Source organism: Taudactylus pleione, unplaced genomic scaffold (genome assembly GCF_031769625.1).
Source record: "Taudactylus pleione unplaced genomic scaffold, aTauple2 ptg000199l, whole genome shotgun sequence".
NCBI lineage: Eukaryota > Metazoa > Chordata > Amphibia > Anura > Myobatrachidae > Taudactylus > Taudactylus pleione.
The window spans coordinates 2,278,159-2,303,520 of record NW_028284601.1 but is presented as its reverse complement, the minus strand read 5'-3'; the positions used below and the strand labels follow the sequence as shown (position 1 = coordinate 2,303,520).

Genomic DNA, 25,362 nt, shown 5'->3' with positions numbered 1-25,362 from the left:
CCACAGACCTTACTCTCTCTTCAGAGAACTCCGGTCGCAGGAACATCAAACACAGGGCCTGATTCAGCAAGGATCGCAACCGCGATTTCGCACGCAATCGGCTGATTGTTGCGTTCTGTGTATGCATCGCAGTGCGGATGCGCGGACACTCCACTGCGATTGGGACTGCATTCCCAGTGACTATGAAGACCCATTGCAGAGTGATTAACAGCAGTGGCGTAACTAAGGGGGGTCGAGCAAGGCAAGTGCCCTGGGCACCGTAGGCCACTGTACCGGCCCGTCTTAGTTAGTCAGTGTAGTACCAACTGCAGTGAGTGCGGTCAGCACTACACATTATACACAGGATCGGGGCTAGGCTTCCCTGTGCCTAGCGCCGGTCCTGTGCTGCACAGCCGAGCCCCTTCTCTCCCCCTGAACGCTTACCCAATAGTGCCAGGAGGAGGGTGGGAGGCGGGCTCAGGCTGTGCATTTTTACACACACATCGCCACCAGCGCGGTGGAGATGTGTGTGTTAACCAGTTCAAACAGACTCTCATTGGCTGCTGCTGCTGCTGCTGCAAGATCCTGGCTGGAGCTCACTCATGAGCTCCGCCTTCCGACTCTTGCAGTGGGTAATGGGAGAGTTGTCCCGGGAGGACTGACGTACGGCGGGAGCAGTGACCGGAGCTGGAGCGTGGATTCAGGTAAGTGTATTTTTTTTCTTACTTGTATTTGTCTGCACTAATCGGAGGGGAGGGGAAGGGGGCACTACTGGGGGGGCTTCTAGGCCTCTACTGGGGGCACGACTACTACTACTGGGGGCACTGCATCGGGAAGGGGGACCTCTACTGGGGACTACTACTGGGGGGGACTGCTAATGGGGGGACTATATAAGGGGCTTACTACTGCACTTGGGGGACCCTACAGGGGGCACTACATTGGGAGGACCAGGACCACTACAGGGGGCACTATATAAGGGGCACTGGATAGGGGGGATCACTACTAGGGGCCTGCATAAGGGGGACCACTACTGGGGGCACTGCATAGGGGGGACTACCAGTGGCGTAACTAGGGTATTTGGAGCCCAGGGCAAATTAGAAAAGGGAGCCCTCCCCCAACATCCCGAGATGTGCGCGCGCCTCTGGCGCACGGTGAAAAAAAATGGGCGTGGTCACTTAAAAATGGGGCGTGTCAACATGACACACCCCTTTATTTTCACGCTGAACATTCCTATCCATATGCACCTTAACCCCAGTAGTACCCCTTACACAGTACCCCCAGTATGCAGTTGTGGTCCCTCTTATGCAGGCCCATAGTAGTGCCCCTTATACAGTATCCCCAGTAGTGGTCCCCCCAAATGCAGTGCCCCACGTAGTGTTCCCCCTTATGCAGTGCCCCCAGTAGCAGTCCCCACAATGCAGTGCGCCCAGTAGCGGTATCCCCTTATGCAGTGCCCTTTATATGGTACCCCCAGTAGTAGTCCCCCCCCTATGCAGTGCCCTTTATATAGTGCCCCCAGCAGTAGTCCCCCCCATGCAGTTTTGCCAGTAGTGGTCCCCTTGTGCAGGCACCCTGTAGTAATCCCCCCTATCCAGTGCCCCCTGTAGTGGCCCTTCCTATTATTGCCCCCAGTAGTGGTCCCCCGAGTGCAGTGCCTCTAGTAGTAGGCCCCTTTTATAATGCCCCCAGTGATAGTTCCCCCCCAAGTAGTAGTCCCCAGTAGAGTAGGTCCTCCCAATGGCGCCCCCAGTAGTAGCCACCCCTCCCCCAGTAGAGGTCCCCCCAGTAGTAGCCACCCCTCCCCCAGTAGAGGTCCCCCCAGTAGTAGCCACCACTCCCCTAGTAGAGGTCCCCCCAGTAGTAGCCACCCCTCCCCCAGTAGAGGTCCCCCCAGTAGTGGCCACCCCCCTCCCCCGTTGTGCAGATAGGTTAAAAAAAAAAAAAAAATATATATATATATATATATAAAAATATACTTACCTGAATCTCTGCTTCTGGTCCTGGTCCTGGTTGCGACGCCGCTCCCGCCCGGGCTGGCGCGCTCAGCATTATGGGACAGACATCATGACGTCTGTCCCATTACCCACTGCAGGAGCCGGACGGAAGTCCGGCTCTTGCAGTGGGTGCTGCAGCAGTCAATGAGAGTCTATCTGACTCTCATTTTCTGCTGTTTAACACACGCATCGCTGCCAGCGCTGGCGGCGATGCGTGTGTTATGCACAGCCTGAGCCCGCCTCCTGGCTCAGGCGTGCAGCACAGGACCGGCGCTGGAAGCCTAGCGCCGGTCCTGTGTAAATGTGTAGCACTGACCGCACTCATTGCGGTCGGCGCTACACTGGCTAACTAGGGCAGGCGTGCCGGTACCGTGGCCGGCGGCGCCCCCCCGCGCCGCCGGTCCAACGGCGCCCAGGGCACACACCCTGCCCGACCCCCCCTAGTTACGCCACTGGGGACTACTACTGGGGGCACTATATAAAGGGCACTGCATAGGGGGAACCACTACTGGGGGCACTGCATAGGGGGGACTGTATAAAGGGGACCACTACTGGGGGCACTGTATAAGAGGCACTACTAGGGGCCTGCATAAGAGGGACCACTACTGGGGACATTGTATACTGGGGGTACTGTATAAGGGACACTACTGGGGGCCTGCATAAGTGGGACCACTACTGGGGACATTGTATACTGGGGGTACTGTATAAGGGGCACTACTGGGGGCCTGCATAAGAGGGACCACTACTGGGGACATTGTATACTGAGGGTACTGTATAAGGGGCACTACTGGGGGCCTGCATAAGAGGGACCACTACTGGGGACATTGTATACTGGGGGTACTGAATAAGGGGCACTACTGGGGTTAAGGTGCATATGGAAAGGATTGTTCAGAGTGACAAGAAAGGGGTGTATCATGTTGATACGCCCCATTTTTAAGTGACCACGCCCCGTTTTTGCAGTGCGCGGATTTGGCGCGCACATAGGGTGGGGGGGGGCTCCATATTTAATTTTGTCCTGGGCTCCAAATACCCTAGTTATGCCACTGACAGGAAGTACTGTTTTGGGGAGGTGATGGGTGGGTGGTTGGTGATACGCAGGAGTGTCAGTGCGTTTGAACGCCATTGCAGGGGTGTGCATAAATTAGCCACTGCGATGCCCTACGCAGCTTGCGTACTCATAGCGTGTGACGAGGTTAGCAATTCCTAAGTGAGGTCAGACCTTGCAAGTGGCTGCGATTGTACTCGATGTTACCAATGGTTTTGCAGTCTTGCTAAGTAATACGGATGTGTGTAAGGTAAGGTGGGCGTCCTTATGTTGTGCTGGTACGGCATAGTGATCTCAGAGGATTAGCATATCATCGCAGTGAGACTGCGTGCGTAATCGCTATTGCAATCGCAGTTGCGATCTGTACTGAATCAGGCCCACAATCACTACTCTCTTCTTGCTGAACTCCAGTCACAGAGATCCCAAAATTAGACACCATTCTGTTGTGGTTGAACTTCAGTAACAGAGATGCCAAATAAGGAAAGTACTGTCTTCCGGCTAAACTAACAGTCTCAAAACCACCAAATGTAACCACTTCCATATCCCCATATGAGACCTGATGTAACAGTGCTCTCTGCCAAACAGATCTGAAAAATGCTGCTGAATGACACCAGGAGAGGAGGACGGGAGAAGTGCGTGTGCAGGTTTAGTGATGTGCTCATAAAGGGGCCTATTCATCATCACTTCATTTTCACAAAAGCAGGTGCAAAATGCACATTTATACCTGCAATTGTAAGAATTAAGTTATTGGGGCATTCATCAAGAAGTTAAAGCAGGAGATATCACTACTCTGACAGAATGGCCCGCTGTCCTCATACACTAGTATCACAGATATCTGCTTCTTACCTTCCTCTGGCAGAAAGGCCCGCTGTCCCCATACACTAGTATCACTGATATCTCCTACTTACCTTCCTCTGGCGGAATGGCCCGCTGTCCCCATACACTATTATCACTGATATCTCCTACTTACCTTCCTCTGGCGAAATGGCCCGCTGTCCCCATACACTAGTATCACTGATATCTCCTACTTACCTTCCTCTGGCGGAACAGCCTGCTGTCCCCATACTCTAGTATCACTGATATCTCCTACTTACCTTCCTCTGGCGGAATGGCCAGCTGTCCCCATACACTATTATCACTGATATCTCCTACTTACCTTCCTCTGGCGAAATGGCCCGCTGTCCCCATACACTAGTATCACTGATATCTCCTACTTACCTTCCTCTGGCAGAATGGCCCGCTGTCCCCATACACTAGTATCACAGATATCTCCTACTTATCTTCCTCTGGCGGAATGGCCCGCTGTCCCCATACACTAGTATCACTGATATCTCCTACTTACCTTCCTCTGGCGGAATGACCCGCTGTCCCCATACACTAGTATCACTGATATCTCCTACTTACCTTCCTCTGGCAGAATAGCCCGCTGTCCCCATACACTAGTATCACAGATATCTCCTACTTACCTTCCTCTGGCGGAATGGCCCACTGTCCCCATACACTAGTATCACTGATATCTCCTACTTACCTTCCTCTGGCGGAATAGCCCGCTGTCCCCATACACTAGTATCACAGATATCTCCTACTTACCTTCCTCTGGCGGAATGGCCCGCTGTCCCCATACACTAGTATCACAGATATCTGCTTCTTACCTTCCTCTGGCAGAATGGCCCGCTGTCCCCATATACTAGTATCACTGATATCTCCTACTTACCTTCCTCTGATACTAGTGTCCTCATACACTAGTATCACAGATATCTCTACTTACCTTCCTCTGGCGGAATGGCCCGCTGTCCTCATACACTAGTATCACAGATATCTACTTCTTACCTTCCTCTGGCGGAATGACCCGCTGTCCCCATACACTAGTATCACAGATATCTCCTACTTACCTTCCTCTGGCGGAATGGCCCGCTGTCCTCATACACTAGTATCACAGATATCTCCTGCTTACCTTCATCTGGCGGAATGGCCCGCTGTCCCCATACACTAGAATCACAGATATCTACTTCTTACCTTCCTCTGGCAGAATAGCCCACTGTCCCCATACACTAGTATCACTGATATCTCCTACTTACCTTCCTCTGGCGGAATAGTCCGCTGTCCCCATACACTAGTATCATAGATATCTCCTACTTACCTTCCTCTGGCGGAATGGCCCGCTGTCCCCATACACTAGTATCACAGATATCTGCTTCTTACCTTCCTCTGGCAGAATGGCCCGCTGTCCCCATATACTAGTATCACTGATATCTCCTACTTACCTTCCTCTGATACTAGTGTCCTCATACACTAGTATCACAGATATCTCCTACTTACCTTCCTCTGGCGGAATGGCCCGCTGTCCTCATACACTAGTATCACAGATATCTCCTACTTACCTTCCTCTGGCGGAATGGCCCGCTGTCCTCATACACTAGTATCACAGATATCTCCTGCTTACCTTCATCTGGCGGAATGGCCCGCTGTCCCAATACACTAGAATCACAGATATCTACTTCTTACCTTCCTCTGGCGGAATGGCCCGCTGTCCCAATACACTAGTATCACAGATATCTCCTACTTACCTTCCTCTGGCGGAAAGGCCCGCTGTCCTCATACACTAGTATCACAGATATCTCCTACTTACCTTCCTCTGGCGGAATGGCCCGCTGTCCCCATACACTAGTATCACAGATATCTCCTGCTTACCTTCCTCTGGCGAAATGGCCGCTGTCCCCATACACTAGTATCACAGATATCTCCTACTTACCTTCCTCTGGTGGAATAGCCCGCTGTCCCCATACACTAGTATCACAGATATCTCTACTTACCTTCCTCTGGCGGAATGGTCCGCTGTCCCCATACACTAGTATCACAGAGTTCTTACCTTCCTCTGGCGGAATGACCCGCTGTCCCCATACACTAGTATCACAGATATCTCCTACTTACCTTCCTCTGGCGGAATGGCCCGCTGTCCTCATACACTAGTATCACAGATATCTCCTGCTTACCTTCATCTGGCGGAATGGCCCGCTGTCCCCATACACTAGAATCACAGATATCTACTTCTTACCTTCCTCTGGCGGAATGGCCCGCTGTCCTCATACACTAGTATCACAGATATCTCCTGCTTACCTTCATCTGGCGGAATGGCCCGCTGTCCCCATACACTAGTATCACAGATATCTCCCGCTTACCTTCCTCTGGCGAAATGGCCGCTGTCCCCATATACACTAGTATCACAGATATCCCCTGCTTACCTTCCTCTCCTGGAATGGCCCGCTGTCCCCATAAACTAGTATGGGATCAGTATTTATCAAGCTCCTGTCCGGCTCCTTCCGCCGGATGGCGGGGCTCTTGTGCTCTTGCGAGACCTATAGGTCACACATGCTTGCTCTCGTCACTGATCCGGCAGTGACAAGGAGCAGTGAAGCCGCTTGTGGGGGCAGCTGATATCGCATGAGCTGTCACCGCCTCGGAGCAATGATGAATTGCTCTGGCAGCCGCGGCGAGTTAGGATGTTAATTATCGGGGTCCGATAACTAACATGATGAATAGGCCCCAAAGAGCCCAAGTCTAAAAGATTGGAGCAAACACCTAAAAAACAACAACAAGTACCTTTGGATCTGCAACAAGCCATGTTGTAATGCAAGTGGTACAAATGCTTTTGTGTGTAGCCCAGAAATACTACATAGCGTTATTATTATACTACAATGAAGATCTGAGTTTGGACAACCTCTCAAATCTAAATCTCTCTGCACAGTTTATATCTGTCCCCAGTTGCAGTGCAGCATGGTTTTGCCAAGATGCAAAATCACTTGCTCTTTTTTTGCATTGTTCCCAATTCAGAATCAGTCCCATAAGCTCATCAGTCTGACTGCAGATGTCGTCTAGTTAGACTGAGGATTGTAACATTTGTGGGTCCCAGAAAGCTGGTATAAAGCTTATGTAAGCATTAATATATTACTGTACAGAGAGGGCCCCCTGGAACAAGTTGTTTTACAGTAGCCTCTAACCTATACTTATAAGTTGTAATGTTTGTGTCTGTACATAGAATCTTGTTTGGAGAAATGTAATCCTTGGGACTGTGTATGAAGTAACTATGGAGACAAAACATTTGTTTGCTGAATTTAGTCTGTCTGTCTGTTAGTTGCGGCATTGCTAAAAAACGACAGGATGAATTTGGATTGCGTTTTCAATATTGCATAAGAAATTGCAGTCTAGTTACACCAATATTATCACAACAACCAATGTACTACTAGATTTCTTGAAATACTAAAACACATCCTAAATCTATAAAACAGGTGTTGGCCATATCTGTGTAAAATTCCTATATGTCACCTTTTACCTGGTGTTAGTATGAAAATATGCATGTACCGGTAATATTGAAATACTTTAGCGCACCTCACCTGTATAACACATATTTTTGTGCTTTTTTTTTTAATCTCCTGTGTTTGGTGAATACCCTATCATCACAAATCTGTGCTGCAAAATATGACCTTAGCGCCCTGCATGTGTCATGCTAACCCACTGTACAGTTCTATTGGTGTAATCTTTAAATACCACCATCTGATTTCTCTATTCTCCTGTGTTATATCTCACACAATTAATGATAATAATGTATGAGGAGAATAATCAATTAAAAGTGATGGCAACTACACCTACTCTCAAACGATATACTGTATTGCAACTCTACGCTTTCGACCATCTCATATGTTAACTTTGCCAAATGATACGTAAGTATCAAAAACAGACTCAACTACAGAAAGCAACCTAGACTCAAAGCTTCATTGAGCCCTCTCGGACTCACTGTGTCTAAACGAAAAATCCAGTTGCATTCCAATTGCAAGAGTTTCCTCGACCTGTCCCCCCTCCGCATGGACGGTGATCATGATCAATACCTTAACATGGCCATGTGATGTTTAGCTTCTGCAAAGCGTCTGGCCACTGCTTGTTCGCTAGTCCCAGACACTAATGCAGCGCCGATGGCTGGCCTATGTTGTGCCATCCTCTCTTTAAATTACCTGTCCATCTTGCCCACATAGTGTAGGCACCATGGGCAAGACAGAAGGTACACAACAAACATGGATGTACATGTCACAGGATATTTGATGGAGAATAATCTACCTGAATATGGATGTGCAAATGTACTACCAAAGATCATGTAGGTGAACGTAGCATATCCAGTACATTTGTAACATCCACCCCTTTTCACAATACCAGCATATGTATGCCAATTGGTTATATCTGTTTTCACAACAAGGTCTTTGATGTTGGGACCCCTCGAAAAACTTGACATGATTCTGACATTTTTCAGGCTTTGTAGATCAGGGTCTGTAGTTACTATGGACAATAATTCTTTAGCTCTTTTAATAAGTGGATAAGTGGCTTGCTCACGAGTTAGTAGCCCCAAGCATCTTTTTGTGTTAATCCCTGAAGGAAAAAACTGCAAATATTGTTTACAAAGACATGTTGTTATCAGTGTCTACAATATGAAATATACAATGCAATTTTAGATGCCACTACTATCATTGTAAAATTAGTTCCGCTGAGCAATAACAGACATCCAAGCGAGCAAAGCTGCGGGCAAACGCTAGTTGGGAAATAAAATTCAAAAACATGTAAAATGATGCAGCTTGCTTCTGGTAGAGCGAAGGAGTCAAGTTCCACAATAGTATTTAATCTATCTTTCACTTCTTTCTATAACCCTGGCACCCACCAGGCACCACCTATTCAACAAGGGTCTTGTTGTCCCAAGGGCTGGCCCAATATCCTGATGGATTGTAGCACTGTGCTGACCGGACAGGGGCTAGTTTCCTTTTACAGTACCACAGTGGGACTTTGGATCAGAGCCAGGTCATCCATTGCAATAGCCTAGGCTCCCGCCTAGAGTCCAGTGATCAGCGAGGGGCCTGCGTTACTCTATTTTCACTTGATCATTTTTGAGAAATGGAGGATGCAGAAGGGAGGAGCAAACCGGTATTTTGCTTAGAGCCTCTTTGGGAGCGATTCAAATGTTTTGCCAGCGGCTTCTATTTTAAGACGCCTGACCGAGCAATAATTGAATTGCTCCGTCGGGTGTCTTAAAAAAAAAGCCGTCTGCAAAACATTTGAATCGCCTCAATTGTTGCTCCGTCAGGACACGATAGCCGCTGATGCCAGCATTTCTGCTTGAACCCTCAGGACCCCCTCTGTGGCAGGCGAGTATGAGAGAAGCACTGCACAGGTCAGCATTAAAGGATATAGGGGTCTATGTACTAAGGGGCACTATAGTGCGGTGTAAAAACCACTACTGCATACCACTGTAAAGCAGGAGCAGGCTACCACGGTTGTTACTAATAACAGACCCACCGAGGAGGGTGAATGTTAATACCAGGCACACACTAAGGGTCCCGTCGCTAACGAGGTCGATACACACTAGACATCATCTAGTGCGGAGGTTCCCAAACGTGGTCCTCAAGACTCCCCAACAGTTCAGGTTTTAGAGATATCAATGGTTGAGCAGAGGTGGTTAAATCAAGTTGAGGTACTAATTAAGTCACCTGTGATCAACCATGGATATCTCTAAAACCAGAAATGTTGGGGAGCCTTGAGGACTGTGTTTGGGAACCTCTGGTCTAGTGTGTACTGGCAGGGCCGGCCCTAGCCCAAATTTTTTGGTAAGTGAGTATATTTTTGGCGCCCCCAGGCATATTGTTGCGCATGCCCATACAAATTAAGGGACAGTGTTCTCATCCAAAAAGCCATAACCATGACACACACCCCTTTCTCCTCACTCTGGGAACAGTCCTTTCCATTCCATATGCACCTTAATGCAGTCCCCCCAGTAGTGCCCTTTATACAGTACCCCCAGTATGCAATGCCCCCCAGTAGTGGTCCCTCTTATGCATTTCCCAAGTAGTGCCCCTTATACAGTACCCCCAGTATGCAATGCCCCCCAGTAGTAGTCCCTCTTATGCAGGCCCCAAGTAGTGCCCCTTATACATTGCCCCAGTAGTGGTCGCCCTTACGCAGGCCCCCAGTAATGACCCCCCTATGAAGTGCCCCTTATACAGTGCCCCCTAGTAGTTGCCCCCACTGTGCAGTGCCCCTTGTGCCCCCAGTAGTAAGCCTCTTATATAGTGCCCCCAGTAGTAGTCCCCCCTGTGCAGTACCCCTTGTGCCCCAGGAGTGGTCTCCCTTATGCAGTCCCTCAGTAGTAGTCCCCCTTATGCAGTGCCCCTGTAGTGGTCCCCCTATGTAGTGCCCCTTGTGCCCCAGGAGTGGTCCCCCTTCTGCAGGACTTCAGTAGTGCCCCCAGAAGTGATCCCCCTTATGCAGTTACCCTTTTACATTGCCCCCAGTAGTATTCCCCCCAGTAGTGGTACCCCTTATGCAGTGCCCCTTATATAGTGTCCCCAGTAGTAGTCCCCCCATACAGTGCCCCCAATAGTGGTACCCCTTATGCTGTTCCCTTTGAATAATGTCCCCAGTTATAATATCCCCCCTATGCAGTGCCCCCAGTATTGCCCTTTATATAGTACCCCCACTAGTGGTTTCCCGATGCAGTGCCCCCAGTGGAGATCCCCCCTATGCAGTGCCCCCAATAGTAGCATCCCCTTTTTAGTGCCCCTAGTAGTAGTCCCCCCTTTGTAGTGCCCCTAGTAGTAGTCCCTCCTTTGTGGTGCCCCTAGTAGTAGTCCCCCCTTGTTGTTCTCCCAGTGGAGATCCCCCCCTATACAGTGCCCCCAGTAGTAGCCCCCCTTTGTAGTGCCCCTAGTAGTAGTCCCTTTGTAGTGCCCCTAGTAGTAGTCCACCCTTTGCAGTGCCCCTAGTAGTAGTCCCCCTCTTGTTGTTCCCCCAGTGGAGGTCCCCCCCTATGCAGTGCCCCCAGTAGTAGCCCAACCTTTGTAGTGCCCCTAGTTGTAATCCCCATTTGTAGTGCCAGTAGTAGTAGTCCCCCCCTTGTTGTGCCCCCAGTGGAGGTCCTCCCCTATGCAATGTCCCCAGTAGTAGCCCCCCCTATGCAGTGCCCCTGGTAGTAGCCCCCCCTTGTAGAGCCCCTAGTAGTAGTCCCCCCTTGTAGAGCCCCTAGTAGTAGTCCCCCCCTTGTAGAGCCCCTAGTAGTAGTCCCCCCTTGTAGTGCCCTACCCCAGTAGACACACATGTAATAAAAAAAAAACCCCACTTACTTGAATCCTCGCTCCGGCTCCTGCTCCCGCTGCTGCCATCTGCTCCTCCGTCCATCCTCCCAGGCCGGGCCACTCTGCATTGCGCGAGCCAGAAGATGGAGCTCATGAGTGAGCTCCAGCCCGGCTCCGGCATTGGGCGCAGTAGTCAATGAGTCTGACAGACTCTCATTGGCTGCTAATTAAAACAAACACAGTGCTGATGGCTCCCAGCGGCTGTGTGTTTGTCACTGTGTAGTGCTGACCGAACTCCGTCCGGTCAGCACTACACGCGCGGTACAGCTGTGTCGCAGAGACACAGTCTGCCCGCAGCCCGCATGGTCGCAGCTGAGGTGCTCTCCACCATGTGGCGCCCTACTCAGCTGCGTACCATGCGTATGTGTAGAACCTGCCCTGTCTACCGGCCTTAAGACTGGACTCACCAGGTCTCCAGAGTCCCATCCTATGCAAAGGAAACAGAGAGGTTTTTTACCCAAAAAACTTTATTGACACACGACCAAAGTTACAGAGCTCATGTCCAGCTTCTCCAGTGAGGAGAAGCAGATACCAGCAGCTACAGGAGGCGGTATCAGCGCTGAAGAAAACACCCGATAGTGCCCTCTCCTCTTTGTAACACCTGAGACACATATGTGTCTATGGCAGCGCTAAGTGACCCAGGGGCAGTGCATTATTGTAGCCTACATTTGGCGTTGGCAGACTGCAGACAGAGAAAATCCTTTTAGTACATGCTGAGAAGTGGCATGTACAGGGATTTTTAGCATTTTTCCCCTTTTTCTCCTGTTAGTACACAGACCCCACAGTGTTAAAAACGAGAAAAACTAGCCGGGGGATAAGGCTACAACAGGGAGACGCACAGCATGGGGTACCCCTGCCATAATGGCAACCAGCCTCCAACTGGTCAGCCCAGGGCTGGAATTCATTGCAAAGATGGCATCCCCCCAAACTTGGGTCCACCCTCCAAGGAAACAACCAGCCCTGGGCTAAAAACCAAGGGCACCTCCACGCACCCCCTGGGCTTTGGGTATGTGGGTAATAAATAGTTAAATAATCCCAGCAAGCCTGCCTCGGCATGATGGCACTTATGGAACAACAAGTGCCAGCATGCCCGGACATTAAGAGCCCGCTAGTTCCTGTTGTCCGTCTGTAATGAAAATGCAGGACACTAACACAGCATGTTGTAATCCTTTATTAAAGAAAAAAAAACACCCACCATACATCCCAATTCCACCACATAAATACTTACCAAATTCTTGGAAGGGCTCCTCTTTGTTCCAAGTAGGCATCCATGGGTCTTGGCAAAATAGCAAACCGAAAGGAACCCAACGGACAGGCTGCTGGCACAGCCACCACGAAATGAGAGGACACTGCCATGAATGGGGAGGCGCTGATTGGCTGAGAGAGAACACTACCATACTGTAGCAACCAATCCCAGTGTGAAGGCACCGGGTTTATGTGTGCATTATTTTCGCCTACTGGCCCTCGTCGCCTTGAGAAAGGCAACTGCAAATAGCTCCGCACGGTACCCCTGGTCTTTTATGAGTTCAAGGATCACACAGTAAGCACGCAATAGCAAGGTACAAGAGCACCTTTATTACATACACACTATGTAAACCGTAACCACACTATGTAAAGTATATACAGGTAGCACTAACATTAACCACATTTAAAGACTAAGGCCCTCATTCAGAGCCGCTCGTTAGCGGCAGTACGCTCGTTCCGAGCGATGTTTGCACATCTGCGCATGCGTACGCTTTTTAGTACGCATGCGCGAACCAGTCAGTGCGGCCGAAAATCCTTTGTACGCTATATAGCGAGTGCCTGCTATTTTGAGTGACAGAATGAGGCGTATGTGGGTGGTAACAGGGGAAGGTGCTTGAAAATGGGGAGTGGAGATCCGAACGCAGGCGTGCTTAAAGGTCAAAACGGGCGTTTTATGGGTGTGTATATTTAAAACAGCAGCGTCATTGACCACGTCACTGGGTTATTTTATAGCCAGAACTGCACGCAAATTTGTGGTAGCAAACACCAACCACAAGAATAGCGAGCAGTTCATACGCTGGTCGATGTACTCGATTAATCTAATAAATAGCGGACATGACGTAGGATGCGTGCGGCCAGGGGGCGTTTTTAACAAATAAACGAGCGTATGTTTTGCTCGTTCGTTCAGACTTAGAGGTGTGAACACACTGCAATGTGCGTACGGATCATTTAAATAGCCACCCCTTGATTTTAAACGAACGACCGCAAATAGCGTGCGGCTCTGAATGAGGGCCTAAGACTATTATCAAAACCACACAAAGTAACACTTCCCACCTAGACAGTAAATAATCACCTCAGGACTATGGCCCTGATTCAGAGCTGAACGCTCTGAGCAGAACGCTCGCTCTGAATCAGGGCCATCCTATTTAAATGTGGAGCGGCCTTATGGACGCTGGCATAGCTGTGGGTTACCACCCACAGCTTATGCGAGCGTCCATGATGATGGTCGCGATGGTCAAGACCATCGCGACCATCGGGCTTGCGACGAGACCCATTACTGATGTCAGTGGGGCCGGACTCAGACGGTAGGTGTTCCCATGGGAATGCCTCCGTCTGGCCGCCACGCCCCCAGCACGCCCACCAAAGGGGGCGTGCTGTCAGTCACCATCTACAGCACGCCCCCTTTGGTGCGAGACCCCGAGCGACGTATTTGTCGTTGCTCGCCGGGTCTCGCGCATGCGCACGATGGAGCTCCCTCCGTCGTGCGCATGCGCATTCTCACAACATCGACCCGCTTGAGAGCGAACTTTGCTCGCGAGCGGGTCTGAATGACCCCCTATGTGCGCATGGACCGCGGCACAGCTGTGAGACTCCGGGGGCACGGTGCTGCTGGGAGAGGTACTGCTGAATGACTTGCTGGTCCCGGCCGCTTGGCCCGAAGGGATTCCGCTACTCGCGAGAGTAGAGCACGCTGTGAAAGTCACCCAGCTCCAGCTGGCCCACTAACAGCTCCGGATAGAGCAGTAAGTTTTGGCTGCGTATCTGTCCCTGGTCTCCCTTCGATGAAGTCCGTTGCTGGAAGTCGGTAGGGTCTGCAATCCTGGCTGGGTCTGGAGGTGCCTCAGACCCACATCCACATCAGTCCTGCCTCGCTGGTCAGGTACCAAGAACAAAGAACCCAGAAACCTGGCTTTAGCCCCTTTTTATCTACCCAGCCCTGTGCAGAGATTGGGTGGATTTTGAATCCCCAGATGTAATTGTCCCTGAGCTGCTGGGACCCCCTGCTGGGCTGGTGCCTGTGTGTATAGTTTATGGCCAGCCCGCATTCCTGAGGTGGGGACTGGGCTAGGAGTGAATAACAGGCAGGAGAGTTCCCCTGGTCCACTGGGTGCAATTTAAGAACCAAGATATTTACCCACACATTGCAGATTACTGAAAGGCGCCTGCAGTTGTCCCGGTAACTATTCCGTGTGATCCCCGTGCAAGCAATAACGGGGATCATCACATAAGGGATCCTCACACCCAGGCTCTCTCAGTCAATCAGCGCTTCCCCATTCGTAACCACCCCACCTCACCTCCAAGACCCATTAGCAGTCACACACTCTGCATTGTCTGCCACTTAATAACCATATATGTACATAAAGTAAGATATAACTAGTAAATGTGCATGATAAAAACATTACAAAAGTCAACAAACATTTCACAGAATAGCAGTGAACCTGTTCCTGTTTTCATAATTTTTGCCTACTTTCAGATGAAAAGTAAAACTGAATCCATCTTTGCTAAAAGAGTATTGTTGCTTCGTAATCGCCAACCAAAGTGTTCACGGTCAGAAATATTTGAAGAACAGATGAAACATTATTTAGTATATAATGAAAAAATCAGAACACAGAGGGAATTTGCTTACTACCGTAATTCAGGTTATCCGGACAGTTATCTGGGCATTGTGGGTGCAATTATGGCTGATTTGGATTCAACTCTGTATTGGACCCATTATATACATGCTAGCATGTTTGACCCATCATTCGCAGCGCTAGGCATTGTGTGCGCCATATTGCCTCATCCACTCTGTGTCTCTATAGCCCCCATCCCTCAATGTTGGTGCCACAAGTGGAATGGGCAGAAGTGCCGCAAATGGGGGTGGAGGGCCTGTAGATCCCGCCAGTGGGGGGAGGAGCAGGAGTATGGTGGGGGTGGGCTGGGGGCTGACAGGGCTGCAGGCAGTGCTGGCTGTCTTGGAAGGGGGTGGGGTCTCTCCTCATCTCTACTCCGCAACAGTGGAGACAGAATTTAGGCTGATAATATTTTATATACAAAAAAGCACTCCTACATTCTAGAATAAGGGAACCATTTATTGCAACATACATAGATACCATACCTTTAATCAGGGCTATCTTAACATATGAGCACACTGGGCAGCTGCCTAGGGCCCAAAGATTCTAGGGGCCTTCAAAGATGCTCCCCAGCTGCTGATTGTGAATTACCCACAATCAGAGCGGCCAGGCAGCATTCTCCACTCTACAAATTATCATTCATACATTGAAATGTCTAAAGGTTTCATTTTAGTGATTGACCATTCATGTTTTTATTCTCGTGAATGGGTGGGTAGGGGCCCCATTGCTTTGCCAAGGGCCTACAATGCTGTTACAATGGCCCTGTCTATGGTAGATTTGGCTACCCAAACATAAGTAATGATGATGCTATCCAAGAGACTGCAGCCACAAAATGTATTTGGTCTAGATGTACTTCTTTTGGAGACCTTATGATGTTCTCAGTTAAGGAATCATATATACTGTATAGAAGGGAATACTCATCTGTACTCGCTGTATAGGGCCTCCATAGCAGCATCGCTATGATTCAGTACATGTGCACCTCATGCCAATACCTCATTGCTTTTACGGGTGCACTCATGATATCAAGATGGTTAACTTTTGTCCTCTTTATGTAGGATGATTCCCCCGAGTAATAGAAGCTTCTTGATCAATGACTTGGCTCCTGGACGTGAATATGACCTCTGTGTCCTGGCTGTCTATGATGATGGAATGACCTCACTGACTGCCACACGGGTGGTGGGATGTGTCCAGTTCAACACAAAGGAGGAGAGTGGACAGTGCCGGCCGATCCATACCCAGTTCCTGGGAGGCACTATGATCATCATCATTGGAGGGATAATTGTAGCCTCCGTGTTGGTCTTCATCATCATCCTAATGATCAGATACAAAGTGTACAGCGGTCAGGAGGAAGGGGGCAAAGCCAGGGTCAGTAATGTGTATTCTCAAACCAACGGGCAACAAGGCATGGCCATGGCCAATTCATGTGCCAAGCTGACAGGGGCTCCAGAGGAACTGACATTGACCACAGATTTCACCACAGAAGAAGAGGCGTCACCCGGCACAAAGCCAGCACAGAACGCATATGAGATGAGAAGTAGCAAGTCCAAGCAAAGTAAGTGAGCACTGGACGTTATAAGGAATATTCATTTGAAAGGGATAACTGGACCCAAAACTAAATGACATAAAATAATGAGAGAAATAGTAAGTAAAATAATAACATAATGACATAAATAAAAACACCTATATAACTGCCTTCAGCACACGCCATTCTACTCACATCTCTCCATGTTATTTCAGTCATTGAGCAAAATTCAAGACTAAGGGGTCTATTTACTAGACGGGCATATTTAGGAGGCTTACCCACTGTACTGGGTGCCTGGAAGCGCCACCTGACAGGGACAGTAGGCATGTAAGATTCAGAGGTGGACGCAGTGTTGATGTTGCATGGAAGCGGCCGAGGTTTTCAGTCTGCATGTGCATCCCGATGGTTACCGCCGGAAGCCACAGGATGAATTTGGACACAGGGTGGTGGAATGTTAGTGGGCGTTTCTGGGTGGTAACAAGGTGGTGGCTAGCCAGACGTGGGCGCCGACTGCATCTTTTGCCGCAGTTGCACTAGCATAGGGCTGGTGCAATATGCAGGGTGGATTATATGCACAGCAGCGCAGCCGGTGGACATGTGTTGGAAGTCCACTGGCCGTGGCATTGTGGCATTAGCATATAGACACAGACGCGCTGCTGCAATAGCGTGCATCTTTAACTCAGGAACAAAAATGTTTCCTTTTGTGTGGAGTGTACAATAATAGGAGCAAGTTTAGAGCACAGGGGCTGACTCAGAGCTGGACACATACATGGTCTATTCTACTCACTTCTTTATGCTAATGACAGCATGCGCCCATGTATTCCAAAGATCCATGTGTCTGCATGTGGAAGGCCACCCCGCCCACTGTTTTTATATCCGCAGCTGTCACCATAATTACCAGGACTAGCGCCCACCCTATGCTTGGTGCAAAAGGTCTAAGACAGGCGCCCCATCTCCATCCGCACGCTGCGATTAAGCATGGAGTGTGGGCTTACATGCCCATGACGTCAATGCTCAACACCCATTTACAGCTCATTCACAAAGAGAGTGCTCCAATGACGGATGGATCAATCCACCCACAATTGCTTTTTCCGCCGTGTGCATACACCTTGTCTGGCGCATGCGTGGATGGGAATTTCTTTCTACACCGCATGCACAGTTTGCGGATATCCACGAGATCCCTGCACACTTGTGTCCGACTCAGAATCAGGCCCACAGTCTGCAAGTAATGGTAACGGAATAGGGGTTTTACAATACTTCATTGCGTCCTATGAAACTAGGCAGCTGCCCAGTTTCAACATTTGAGACCAACCCACGCTGGTCACTGATAATATTTTTTTGTGCTTTAACAGTTTTACAAAATTCTACGGAGAAGAGGAAGTCCTGTGAGTGGACAGACATCAACATCTGATGGGGCCACTAGCAAGGTAGGATGGACTGGCTTCTGCTGTAGTGACTGATGAGAGGATGCTGGTTATTAATGACAACATCACAGTGAAATATTTAAAGCTTTGAGGACACTAAAGTCTTTTATTTGTGCATAGTGCTAATGATGGGACCCTGATATTTGTGCAAATCAGTACAATTCCATTCTAGTACTTGTAGTAGGCTTTCTGCTTGCCAATATTTGTTACACACCCAGAATGCGATTCAGTTCAATGTGATGGTCGTGACGTAATGTCATTCATTCAGAATCCATATGATATACCGGCGGACGGGATGCCAGCAGTCAGAAGACCGACAGCGGCATCCAAATTGGTGAAGATCCCGATGGGCCGGTAATTAACCGAACCCTCCACCTCTCCCTCCCTACCCACCCTCCACCGGTGGTGCCTAACCCTAACCTCTCCCCAGTGGTGCCTAACCCTAACCTCTCACCGGTGGTGCCTAACCCTAACCTCTCCCCAGTGGTGCCTAACCCTAACCTCTCCCTGGTGTTGCCTAACACTAACCTCCCTCCGATGGTGCCTAAACCTAACCCCCCCTTCCCGCACCCTAAACCTAACACTCCCCGGGCGGTGCCTAACCCTAACATCCCCCCAGTGGTGCCTAACCCTTAACCCCCTCCCCGCTGCCTAAAACTAACCCTTCCTGGTCGGTGCCTAACCCACCCCAGCAGGTCCCTAAACCTAATCCCCAGATACTGGGCCAAACCCTAAGCCTAACCCGCATACTTACTTTTGGGATGCCAGCGGTTGGGACGCGGACGTCGGTATCTTGATCGTCGGGATTCCAGCGTCGGTATCCTGACATCCGGCATTCCGTCCGCCAGCATCTTGACTGGATCCCATTCATCAAGTGTATAAAGTGGCCCATTTACTAATTATCATTTTGTGACATAATAATTATGCAGCAATAACAAATGGCCCTTCGCTATTAGATCACTCTACTATCAATTGCCGGCAGCCGCCACACTACTGCATGTGTTCCGTCTGCTGACTGCGCATGTGCGAGAATGCCGCATCCCACGAATCCCTCTCCTGGCGCTTTTTTCAAAATATATCCTATAGACTACAATGGCTAACGCCATATTCAGATGCATTCCAGACATTGGTGAATTGGACCAGAAAGCAGCCTCCATAGATTTGCGGTAGATAATGGAAAATGCTGTAGATATCTCCAAAATCTGCTCCGGTCCCCTGTAGACACATTTGGGGGACACGTATTATTATTTGCAGGGAACCCACCGAAAATGGGTTTTTATGGGGAATATATTGCATATAATAATTGATTAATAGGCCCCTTAATATCCCTACAGAACCCTTACAGAGAGCGCTGGTCACTGACACGGAGGAGAATTAGCTGGAAAGTTTGTACGTACAGTATGAAGCTGTCGGCTGATGTTCTCCAATGTCTGTGTTACGCTATGAGTGTAGCATTCGACTATAGGTAAAAAGCAGGATTTACTCAGTGCTGTAAGTAAAGTATATAAATCAAGGGAAAGAATAGAAGAACAGCGGCTTATGAATCATTAGATGAGTCTATATTTAGTCCAGCATGTAATAAGATCAAGATACAATTGTATCTGAATTTAATTGATTCTAATCACAGAAAATGGTGTAACAGTATAAACAGTATCTAAAAAAAAGACAATTCAAGTGTTTTCAGATTTACACTGTCGGGTGTTGTGCTGACTAACAGTATTAGTGCTGTATAGTCTGAAGGTGTCTTAGGAATAGTCTCATGACTCTCAGCCAAAACCATCCTGTATTATTTATAACAGGGATGTAACAGATTTTGGGGCCTATTCATCAACACTAAAATAACGTTTTAAGGACATTTTCCTTAAATACCATTATTTTAGTATTCATGAAGTATCTTAACACAGGAGATATCAATGATATCTCCTGGTTAAGTCCCCCTGCGTTAATTTCCACACTCCCCATACATTAGTACATTAGTATGGGGATATGGAAATTATGCTATTCATCAAATTCCGAAAATCATGTATTTTCGGAATTTGATGGAGTTACTATACGTCACTGTGAGGTGGCGAATAGCAGGTAACACTTAACTGCGTCAGTGTGGACAGGTCCCACGGCGTCTCCCTCCGGCGCTCTGGTGTATCCTCTGGCTCCGGTGGCTGGTCTGACACTGTGTTCTCCCAGCAGAACACAATAAAGTTTAGAAAAGAAAAAAAAAACGTTTTTTTTTTCTTCTTCTAAACTGTACTGTGTGCTGCTGGGAGAACACAGTGTCAGACCAGCCACCGGAGCCGGAACCGCTGCAGCGGGCAGGTAAGTGCGGGACAGGGGGGAGGTGAGCAGAGGGGTGATTGGGGGGGCACACAAAATTACCGCAGCTGTAGGCAGTGCTGCACATGCGCTGGTTTTACGAATGTAACAGTGCATGCGCAGCACGGATTCCAGCTGCGGTAAGGTAGAGTAGATAAGGAAAACTATCTATTTCCAGAAAAGCTGCATCGCAAAAATGACAGCTTTTTGAAATAGATAGTTATGGAGAGGAGGAATGATGAGTTCCTACGGTAATTAGGTAGAGCTCCATGCGAGTTCTAAACCTAATTACTGTACCTCCATCAAATTTTAAGTTATGATGAATAAGCCCCTTTATCACTCTGTGCAGATAAAGGATAGAAGATACAATATTATACAGTACATAGATGGAGCCGCATGGTGTGCAGTCAATATACAAAGAATCATAGTAATTTACTGGTGGACTGAGTGACAAAAAACAAGAGACTCATTCATGATTTATATATATATATATTATATATATATATATATATAATATATATATATATATATATTATTTTTTTTTCCACAATACGGCACTCAGCGTAATATAACGTATACTTGCCCGGGTGCCCTCCTCACTGTAGCTGGAATTCCCAGACACACTGTAAAATACAAATCCCACTGGTGGCACTCCGGAAAGACACACTGGAAACACTTACCTCTGACTATTCACAGCTAAGTGTTTCCAGTGTGTCATTCCAGAGTGCCGCCAGTGGGATTTATATATATATATATATATATATATATTCAAGGTGAAAATGGAAAGGCACTCAGAGACGCAAATAACTTCAAGCAACTACAATGATGAGATCAACGTTTCGGAGAGAACCTCCTTTATCAAGACTGTATAATAAAAGAAAAAGACAAACATCCATTAAATAGACTTGGCTTACCACCCTCGTGACATGTGCAAGCAATTCCAACCGACGGCTGAATCCCGCTGACGTCACACCTGCGACTCGGAAAAGCCGGGGACTCCCTGTGGGGGAGTGGTTAGACAGTGACGGTAGTGAAAGGACCATCACCAGGGAAACATGTAAACAACAACGCTACGAAGCACGGCCAAACACCGTGCTATTACAAGGTGAAGAAGCAAACTAATATTATCCATGCATCAATATAATAGCCTGAAAGGAGATAAACCTGCATAAATTCATAGCAATGAAAGCAAGACATAGAATGCATGAAGGATATAACAGCAAACTGATGTAACATCTGAGGCAGGTATATGATCATGTAAATAGTATTAATGAAAAGAATCAGCAATAATATCAAGCACTGATATCAAGTATCTGTGCATATAACTCCCTGAGGAATCAGCGGAGAAAACAGCAAATAACATAGACATCACAAAAAACATGAAAACACAAGAGATTAATTCAGTCCCCTGGGTTGGACCGTCTACAATCTGTGGATCCATTGTGCTTCCTTTTGCAGTAAAATGCGTTCACGATCACCTCCCCTAGGATTAGGGGGCACATAATCGATCATTTTGTATCTGATAGTTGATAGATTGTGTTGGAAATCTTTAAAGTGTCTAGGTACAGGCTGGTCAATCTGTTTGCCATCTAGGGCCGCTCTAATACTGGACCTATGTAGGGCCATGCGTTCTTTCATTTGTCTTGATGTTTTCCCTATGTAAAACAATCCACAGGGGCATCTTATAAAATAAACGACAAAACGACTAGAGCATGTCAAGGCATGATGAATTTTGTAGATTTTGCCAGATCTAGGGTGAGAAAAAGTGTCCCCAGTTTCTAAGAAACTGCACGTGGTACAGCCTGTACATCTGTAATTACCCGGCTTACGAGTCAAAAAATGAGCCGGCTTGTTGCTACCCAACAGACTGATATCATTTTTAACAATGTAATCCTTGATATTCCGACCACGCCGGTAGGAGGGTAAAATGGCACAATTGTTTTCCTGCAGTTTTTTAGGTTTGCAAACCTAAAAAACTGCAGGAAAACAACATTATCTGGACGATGAATTACACTACAGCAAGTCCAGAGATAATTAAAAAAGCCAGAAACATCTGGCCCATCATTGCTGATAATCCTCAAAATCCAGCCTTACAAAATTGTGCCATTTTACCCTCCTACCGGCGTGGTCGGAATATCAAGGATTACATTGTTAAAAATGATATCAGTCTGTTGGGTAGCAACAAGCCGGCTCATTTTTTGACTCGTAAGCCGGGTAATTACAGATGTACAGGCTGTACCACGTGCAGTTTCTTAGAAACTGGGGACACTTTTTCTCACCCTAGATCTGGCAAAATCTACAAAATTCATCATGCCTTGACATGCTCTAGTCGTTTTGTCGTTTATTTTATAAGATGCCCCTGTGGATTGTTTTACATAGGGAAAACATCAAGACAAATGAAAGAACGCATGGCCCTACATAGGTCCAGTATTAGAGCGGCCCTAGATGGCAAACAGATTGACCAGCCTGTACCTAGACACTTTAAAGATTTCCAACACAATCTATCAACTATCAGATACAAAATGATCGATTATGTGCCCCCTAATCCTAGGGGAGGTGATCGTGAACGCATTTTACTGCAAAAGGAAGCACAATGGATCCACAGATTGCAGACGGTCCAACCCAGGGGACTGAATGAATCTCTTGTGTTTTCATGTTTTTTGTGATGTCTATGTTATTTGCTGTTTTCTCCGCTGATTCCTCAGGGAGTTATATGCACAGATACTTGATATCAGTGCTTGATATTATTGCTGATTCTTTTCATTAATACTATTTACATGATCATATACCTGCCTCAGATGTTACATCAGTTTGCTGTTATATCCTTCATGCATTCTATGTCTTGCTTTCATTGCTATGAATTTATGCAGGTTTATCTCCTTTCAGGCTATTATATTGATGCATGGATTATATTAGTTTGCTTCTTCACCTTGTAATAGCACGGTGTTTGGCCGTGCTTCGTAGCGTTGTTGTTTACATGTTTCCCTGGTGATGGTCCTTTCACTACCGTCACTGTCTAACCACTCCCCCACAGGGAGTCCCCGGCTTTTCCGAGTCGCAGGAGTGACGTCAGCGGGATTCAGCCGTCGGTTGGAATTGCTTGCACATGTCACGAGGGTGGTAAGCCAAGTCTATTTAATGTATGTTTGTCTTTTTCTTTTATTATACAGTCTTGATAAAGGAGGTTCTCTCCGAAACGTTGATCTCATCATTGTAGTTGCTTGAAGTTATTTGCGTCTCTGAGTGCCTTTCCATTTTCACCTTGAATATACAATTTTTTGGGTTGTGGCACCGGAGCTACCCTAATGGAAAGTTATATATGAGTGCCGGTCTAAACGTTGTCTTTATATATATATATATATATATATATACACAGTGGAGAGGGGGATGAGTTGCAGTAGGGCGACTGGTTTGCTTTAATATCATATGTCAATAGGTAAATAACATTATTATGCGCCACAAGGGTTCCGCAACGCCTTACAAAGTACAGAAACAAATGAGCACACAAGACAACAGTTATTAACAGTACACACAATGCAGGACAAGTACATGATTTATAAACAATGCTGCATAACACCTTAATAGGCAACAGGGTGTCAGTAACCAAGTTTTAGGTGCCATTGTAAATGAAAGTAAAAGTAAGGCAAGAAGAAGCACGTGAGGAAAGAGGGCCCTGCTCGCGAGAGCTTTCATTCTAAGGGGAGGGTCAGACAAACAGGGGTGACACAGACGGACTAGATAGTGAGGAAGGAGCATAGAGTAGTGGGTTAGGATGAGCGCTGGAAAGCATTGAGGAAGAAATGGGTCTTGAGAGCCCATTTGAAGATTAAGAGCCAGGAATCCAAGTGATGGAGGAATTTTGAACGAAAGCCAGTGAGACAAAAAAAGGCAGCTACTCGAAGAAGATGGAAGAGGCAAATATCATTAGTGTTGAATGGAAAGAATGAGATGGAGGGTTCAGAAGGTAAGACTTGGTAGGAGTGACCCAAGGATAGCAGGACCCCAAGACCACCACCCTGGAAACCTCCAGGCCAGGGTGTGTGAGAGATTGTGAACATTCCATGTAGTGCATAAATATAATAATTACAATAAAAGGTGCCAGTGCAAAATAAATATATATAAAAAACTATTTAATTTAGAAACAGAGATAAAAAACCTTTTAAATATCAGGCTTTTCTTATTCAGATATTTGTAAACAGTAATTATAAAAACGGATAAAAAATCAAGAGGCAGTTCATACAATAATGCGGTTTAAATGGAAGTAAAAATTGGAAGTGAAAAAACAGTAGATAAATATAGCAGCTTATCTGATTAAACGAGAAAGGTATTTCTTCCAAAGTTCATGAGGCATGTGTCAAACTCTCTGTCAAAGTCAAATAATTAGGTATGATCGCTTACAATTATTATCTGACTATATTGTCGTCTATAGTCTGATGACGAGTTACTTGGACGCTACTTTGCATTGGTGCAATCCAATGCGCACAAATGCGAATGCACACATGTATTCACACACATACACACATTCACAGATGCACATATGCGAATTCCAGACACAGATGCACATATGCGAACGCACACATGTATTCACACACACACACACATACACAGATGCACATATGCGAATTCCAGACACAGATGCACATATGCGAACGCACACATATAAAATGGTTCCCACACATTATAGATAATAACCAGAGTTATTAAAGGTATTGTTAGCTAATAATTATGATGTAAAATGTACTTAAAGGAGATCTAAGGTTCAGAATACAGTGGACATGTCATGTTTGGTATCATACTAAATCCCTGTTTATTTGCTGACATCCGTTTCTATCGGCAAAGAAGTCGCATCATGCGACCGCTAGTTATGGATGATAGGGAGTTATTGAGTAGAATGTTATTACTAGTATGCAGTGTTGTAGCCAGTTTAACCAGTTCTTCGGCGGGAAGCTACACAATGTGACTGTTGGAAGACATACCCTTGATGACACCATATGAACTGACCAATGACCAAATTGACCAGAAGCAAGAACCAATGAAAACCTGTCAATTTGTCCCTTTGTTAACTC

At 47.3% G+C, this 25,362-nt stretch overlaps 1 protein-coding gene across 1 annotated transcript in view; it reads left to right on the top strand.

The window, feature by feature from the left end:
* The window catches only part of LOC148518693 (leucine-rich repeat and fibronectin type III domain-containing protein 1-like protein), a 76,380-nt gene that overhangs the window by 32,216 nt on the left and 18,802 nt on the right, over positions 1-25,362 (top strand). Inside the window, exons 3-4 of the mRNA XM_088477146.1 lie at positions 16,096-16,592; positions 17,915-17,989. Of these exons, the coding sequence (XP_088333272.1) occupies positions 16,096-16,592; positions 17,915-17,973 (556 nt within the window). The 3' untranslated portion in view covers positions 17,974-17,989. The remainder of the gene's footprint in view (positions 1-16,095; positions 16,593-17,914; positions 17,990-25,362) is intronic.